Source organism: Dermacentor albipictus, chromosome 7, assembly GCF_038994185.2.
Source record: "Dermacentor albipictus isolate Rhodes 1998 colony chromosome 7, USDA_Dalb.pri_finalv2, whole genome shotgun sequence".
In the NCBI taxonomy this organism is placed as follows: domain Eukaryota; kingdom Metazoa; phylum Arthropoda; class Arachnida; order Ixodida; family Ixodidae; genus Dermacentor; species Dermacentor albipictus.
Window position 1 is genome coordinate 78,131,217 of NC_091827.1, and position 7,048 is coordinate 78,138,264.

The 7,048-nt window shown below is 49.2% G+C and overlaps 1 protein-coding gene across 1 annotated transcript; it reads right to left on the reverse strand.

Moving 5' to 3' along the window:
- Positions 1-542: 542 nt before the first annotated feature.
- Positions 543-5,380, reverse strand: LOC139047513 (uncharacterized). Its single transcript, XM_070521323.1, has one exon. The coding sequence runs from the start codon at positions 5,345-5,347 to the stop codon at positions 4,148-4,150; it is 1,200 nt and encodes a 399-aa protein (XP_070377424.1). The 5' UTR covers positions 5,348-5,380; the 3' UTR covers positions 543-4,147.
- Positions 5,381-7,048: the final 1,668 nt, after the last annotated feature.

Consider the following 7,048-nt stretch of genomic DNA (forward strand, 5'->3'; position numbering starts at 1 on the left):
TAAGCGTTCACAGTGCGTCCCTTCGTCTTTTTTTGCAGCCAGAACGCACCCCGTCGACGGGAATGCACGACAATGGCGGTGGCGTGAATGTGCTTCGAGCGTTCGTATAATTGTTATCGCTATAAAACTTCGCAAGAAAGAATTGATATTTGTTGAACATAGGAACAACTGTTGCTAGTATGGCGTGCCTTCTTTGTTTGTTTGTTGCTCACTAGCGGATGAGGCTTGAAAGAGACGTTCTCTTAATGTGGTTGACAACAGGACAATGAACGGTGCGTGTGCAGTTCATGGAACCGTTGTGAGTGTTTCTGTCTTCTTTTTAACGCGATAGCGTTAAGGAGCTCGTGTCGCAGAAAAACCGGTGTCGTTGGTGTCGTCGTCGTAGGCGTTGACCGTGAGCGATAAATCCCAGCAGGCACTTCATGAATAAAAAACAACTTGCAAGATGGGCTGGCTGGGAATCGAACCAGGGTCTCCGGAGTGTGAGACGGAGGCGCTACCACTCAGCCACGAGTTTTTTTTTTTTTATTACCGGCTTGGCAAAAGAAGGTACAATGTGAGTATTACATGTCCATAAAAACAACTAGTCAATGCCGGATCAGTGTGGTGTGATAAGAACGATGTAGGCTAGTCACTTTGTCCAAAGCACTTAGCCAATCAGGAGAGTCACTCTGTGCACAGAAAAATTCGCGTATATATAACACACTTTCAATGAAATATTCATGTGCTGGGGCTTGAGCAATGCGTTCATGTCTAATATCCATACGCGTTCGCCACACACTGTGCATGCACAAAAGCATTAACAGATCGACAGGCACTCCCTCTGGTTCCGCGCGTGGCAGGAAGCGTATTCCGAAAGCACTTAACGGCAATTCCATTTTAAGGCTACGTTTTAGAATATCCCACAAAAACACTGCGTCATGACAGTCCAAAAAGATATGCTCAATCGTCTCCGGTTTTTTGCATATAAAGCAATTCACAGACCAAGGTACAAAAATGCCTTTGCTTTGCAGCCACGGTTTCACTGGGAGAGTGCCTGTATGTAGTTGAAAAAAGAAAGATTTTACAGAAGCTCTTACCGGCATTCGTTTAACTCTCTTAAGAACATCTCGTTCTGAACCTAAAACAAATACTGTACGATACAACGGTACAGGCAAGAATACATCAACAAGATCTTTGTACAACTTCTTACTAGTAACAACGGCCAGATATTCACTGGAAAATCTTGCTTTTAGTATTCGGAAAGACGCGACCACTTCACGCAAAAAAGCACTTAAAGGCATTGGCCCCGTATACATGGACGACACTACATAATCAGGCAAAGAATCACGCAGTCTAGCTTGAATCATTGTTCTCAGAAAAGCATCCTTTTGATCACGCAAAAAAAGAAACCTGCTTACAATCTGTTTGAGGAACAAATGTGACAACCCCAGCCCCCCATTGAACACTCTATGGAAGAGATTACTACGACTTGTACGTTCCCATGTTGAGGCCCAAATGAACATCGCAAATACTCTATGTAGCTTTTGCACAGACATCCTCGTCAGACATAACGCTTGCATCACATAAAAGATTTTCGCGACCAAAAACAAATTACACACTGTGGCTCTTGCAAACATTGAAAATTTATGCCCTCCCCATTTGCCGGTCTGGGTTTTCATTCGCACTACTTCATTGTCCCAATATTCTTTGCTATCTCGATAATGTTCGAGGGGGACACCTAGGTAGGTTCCTGGAGTTACCGCCCATTGCATGTTACAAAAAGTCTCGGGCTTGTATTGCCAATTCCCATGCCAAAAACCAAGACACTTGTTCCAGTTTATAGCACTTCCACTTGCAGTACAAAATTTTACAGCCTCTTGTACAACTGCTTTAATACTGTCATGGTCCGTACAAAACACTGCTACATCGTCAGCATATGCTAAAACTCGAACTTCAGTTTTATGAAATGTGTAACCCCGAATGTTTGGGCTCTTCAGCAGCCGCAAACAAAAGGGCTCGAGGTAGAGAGCGAAAAGCAGGGGGGATAAAGGGCAGCCTTGTCTCACAGACGACAGCACAGGAATACCATCACTTAACTGCCTATTAATTATCAGCTTCGCTATACAACCATTGTACATCATTTTAACACCTTCTGTAATAACAGTTCCAACATTGATATGGTCTAGGATCAAGAACAGAACTTCGTGTACGACTTTATCGAACGCCTTGTGCAGATCTAATTGCAACATGGCCACGCGCCCATACATTCCGTCACAGCATTCAAGGACAGTTCTAGCAGTGTGAACATTGGTAAAGATTGACCTGCCTTTTATGCCGCATGTCTGATGTGGCCCTACAAGTGACTTAATAACACTTTGAAGGCGCCGAGCTAAAATCTTCATGAATATCTTATAGTCCACGTTTGTTAGACTGATGGGACGGTATGATTCAACAGACTGTAACTTAATCGGATCAGTCGTTTTAGGAATAAGTACTACGTGGGACGCTCGGAAGGATGGAGGACTTGTTTTCGTTTCATAGAATTCGCTAATCAGTCTTTCAAGTGCGACTGCCATTTCTGTTCTAAAGGCTTTATATAGAGATGCACCGAGACCGTCTGGACCAGGTGACTTGTGTGAACTAAGCTCCAGAATCGCTGATTCAATTTCCTCAGCCGTAATACTGGCTTCTAGAGCGTGCACAAGGTCATCCTCTAATCTCGGCATCAGCGATAGGAATTCTGTTCTGAAGTAGTCAGTGTCCGGAGTATTAAGGCTGAAAATATCTGTGTAATGTTCGACGAATGCCTGTTTGATTATTTCTCTTCGATTTGTGATTTCGTTTTGATAGCATATTTCCGTTATCTCTTTCGACAAAGCGTGCCTTTTTTCATCACTGAGCGCGCGTTTGGTAGGCGCCTCTCCGGACCACAGTTTCTCGTTACGCGCCCTTATCACTGCGCCACGGTACATTTCTTCGTCTATTGCCTCGAGCTTAGTTTTAGTCTCTTTAATTTCCTTTGTGAACAATCCCGGCTCGTAGCATTCCGTACTTAGCATAAAATCTAGGGCACTCTGCAGCTCTTTAACTCGTTGTTTTTCTTTTCGCCGGAGTGCACATGATCTATCAATAGCGGCTATTTTAATATCACATTTGAACTGCTCCCATACTTGCGTAAAACTTCCGGAGTTACTTCGCAGCATGTTCGCTATATAATCCTTGACTTTAGTCACGTACTCTTCATCTTCCAGTAATTTATCATTAAACTTCCACAAGTCCCAATTAAATTTCGCAGCTATTCTCTTCGTACCGATTGTAACCATGACTAGGCAGTGATCACTAAAAGAGACATAGATCGTCTGGTAGGCAGAACATAACAGCGAACATTCGACAGGAATATATATACGGTCCAATCTAGCATGACTGCCTCCCTGAAAGTGAGTGTACATTGCCTGGCCTTCATGCGTCGATATCAAGCCTACATCTTCAAGGTCGTGCTCACCTACAATTTCGGAAAGTAACTCGGCGCTCCGATCTCGAAAGGAACGGTTTGTTGTCCTATCCTCTGGTCTACAGACGCAATTGAAATCACCAAGCAAGATCACCCGCCTTTCAGTAAGCAGCACAGGCTTCACCTGTCGGAAGAAACTCTCCCTTTCAGCAATTGCATTCGGAGCGTATACACACACAGCTCTCCAAGCCACTCCATCCGATTCAAAATCACACATTACAAGGCGCCCACTTTCACTCGAGAACACAGTATCAACAGCCCCAATACCATTTCTTAAAAAAATAACACATCCACCCGCTCTTCCAACAGCATGACATACGCAAACGCTGTATCTGCTACGATAGACCGCTACCATTCTGTCTGTTTGTTCTTCGTCTTCAATTTTAGTTTCCTGAACCGCGAGCAAATCTATTTCGTTTTCTAGCAGAAGGCGGTTCAGTTGCAGTTGCCTTCTACGCGCCGACAGGCCCCTTACATTAAGCGTAGCAACACGTAGGCTGGACGTGAGGTTGGTAGCCATCTAAGGAAAAGGAAGACGCCGATCAGTCTACTCACACATCAAACAGGGTGAAACCATATCAATTAAGGCGTTTGAGCTTAGTACTGACCCGATCAAAGACCGGGCTTCAACCGTTGTGGCAAAAGAAGCCTCCGCTAAGGCGGAGGGAGTGCAGACGCAGTACTGCGTTCCGGTGGCGATTTCGGTTTGGGCTTGAACGGTCCGCGGCGCGTTGAAGGTGCCTTCGGCGGAGGCTCCTCGCCGCGTTCACCGACCAATCTCGGTTCCTGAATATCCGAATCCTCGTGAGCCCGCTTCACTGGTACACTTGACGCGGCAGGCATCTCGGTATCGGCGACTTCCTGGATGTCGTCCTGCTGCCCAGTCGTAACCAGGCTTACAGCAGTCACGCTATCCGCTTTTTCCGGATGGAACGCTGGCTTTGATGCGACGGCCGGCTGGGTTTGGTCCTTACCGGCTTGGCTGGTATCTGCACGGGGTGCGGGTGCGGTTTCCTTGGATGTTGACTCCTTGGTGGCATCATCTCCCTCACTTCCGTGGGTTGCTTCAACCGCGTCTGCTTCATCCATGAGGTGTTCGGCCATTTCATCACTTCGTGCCTGGCCCGTAACATTAGCGTAGCTACGCACGCACTGGCTCTCATCGTGGCCGAAACGCCGGCATAGCCCGCAGCGTGGCACCCGACACTCACGGCGTATATGTCCTTTTCCACGGCACCGAAGGCAGAGCGGAGCCCTACCAGGAACATGGACGAGGGCAACGTCCTCACCAACACGCAACTGATGGGGCAAGTCCTCGATGGTAACACCCACCTTCAGTTTCAGTGTAACCGACCGTGTTGTTGAAGCCTTGTCGACGCAGCCTTTAACCCTCCATTTATCGCGGGTTATTTCAGTCACTTTTCCGAACGCTGCTAATGCCACTCGCACGTCGTCGTCTTGCACACCGTGGAGCAGCCAAAACAGCTTCAGCCTGACACCTCGGTTGGTCGGGTCAATAACCACGCAGCGGTGGTCTTTCACATTGAAAGCTTCAGCCTGCAGAATCTTTGCCTTCGCTCCTTCGCTGTTGAAAGTAACGGCCCACAGGTGGTTCATCTGATATGCCCCAAGGGCAACCACATCCGGCAGCAATGACAGACGCGCTAGGGCGTCGCGAAAATGCTCGACGCGATAAGGCCTGGCGGAGACATCACCATGCAAAAATACTGTGTTCAAAACACTCGAACCTGATGGCAGATGCGGAACAACCATTTCATAATCCTGGGCAGGCATTTCAGTGCTCCTGATACCGCGACCCGGCTGGGCCGCTAAAGCCGCTCCTTGGGAGCCCATGAAGCACACGTCCGTCACGCTCGGTGGCCGGAAGTCGTCTACTCAGCCACGAGTTCCATGCTTCAAAGCGGTACAAAAGCGTCTCTAGTGAATGCGGTGTTGCCTTAGAAACGAGCTGTTTCTAAGGCTCAGGCGTGCGTCGCTTGCTCAGGCGCACATTTCATTGCCGCGCCGAACGCGACGCTGCTCGACGCTCACCGCTGTTACGGACTTGTACCGCTGCACCACTATTACGACTTTGTGGTCCCGTAGCGCTCGTCACCCGTTTCGTGACGGAGCGTTGGTAGCGAAGACTCCGAGCCAGGCGTCGATGAGAATAACGAAAGGGATTTTATACATTATATACAGGTCATTGTACAGGACAAGATCGGATCGGCACTGGGGCCGAGAGCTCACACAACCGCGACTGTTCCCGCACGGCGACGTCCGGCGAAAACGCGTGACACATCTCACCCCAGTCGGGAGCGACACTCTCTCCCGGTGGGTCGGCGGATCCTGTTTTTCAGGCGGCGTGTCGCGTCTTTTATAATTCCCGAGGAACCATTGTCACTCAAACGGCCCAATACAAAGTCAGCACACGACGGTCGTCCGAGGGGTCCAACCAGCAACCGCGCTGGCCACCCGGTTCAAAGTTCGCGCGCGCGGTGACCTCCAGGCAAAGGGAGGTGCGGCGCCGGGCTGTCTGGCACACGCTGACACGTCCGAACACGCTGCTCGCCGAGGCTTCTCCCGCAGGACACCGCTGCCTGACGGCTCAGCATCTTGCCTTTTCAAGGGAGAATTTGGGCGCTCGCAGGATAAATTCTGCATCTTGCAGATTCGGAATCCGGGCTTGTGGTAATGGCACAACAGCATCCCCGCCCTCAGATAAGGCGCCGGGAAGACGAGCTGCCTCCACGTGGCTCGGATGCCAGGCGCGCACGTTCGTCAGGCTCGTCCAAGTTCACGTCCAGTGTCGGGACGCCAGGTAACTTCACGTGCCCAGGTCCGACTCGCCAGGACAGGAGCTCTGCTCACCGCGTTGTCGCCAAGGCACCTCGACCAGCTCCGCTCGGGTCGTTCCTAAGACCTTGCTTCTCGCCACTGGTCCCGGTTGGTCGTTCTGCAGCTTGCAAAACCGACCGGCAAAAGGCAACACCCAACACGAACAAGTGCCCTCTGTCTCCCGTCAAACACCAGACAAGGCCATAATCCAAATCAACCTAACTAAATTGTTATCCCCCTTTTTCTCCCGCTGCAACAAGAGGCAGGTGTACGATCTAGTACACAAGGCTGAAACAACCAGTTTTCAAATTAACAACACAACAAAATAGAAACAATTATTAATCAGCAATAATAATTACAAATGGAATGGTCCCCTTGAAATCACTTGGACCGAAAACATACCACTGAGGAAGCAAATGAGGTCATTCATTTTTCCCGGCGATATTTTCGCGGAATCCGAAGCTGCTTATATTTGCGACCCTGCTTATCCGTGTAGCGGCGGTACAATAAGCCAGATTCTTTGCCAAATGAAACCCTCTTTTTTTTCACTCCCCGTTTGACGCTCTTCCTCAGATCGGCTAATGAACAGTCTCCCTGTTGCTCGCGAATCAGACTTTCTCTTTCAACTGCAGCCTGCTCCTGCCGGCTGGCGGAAACCGGAGCGAGTGTGGAGCCCGCGTCGCCTAATTGCGGCGTCGCGTCTATATCGCGGCTAGC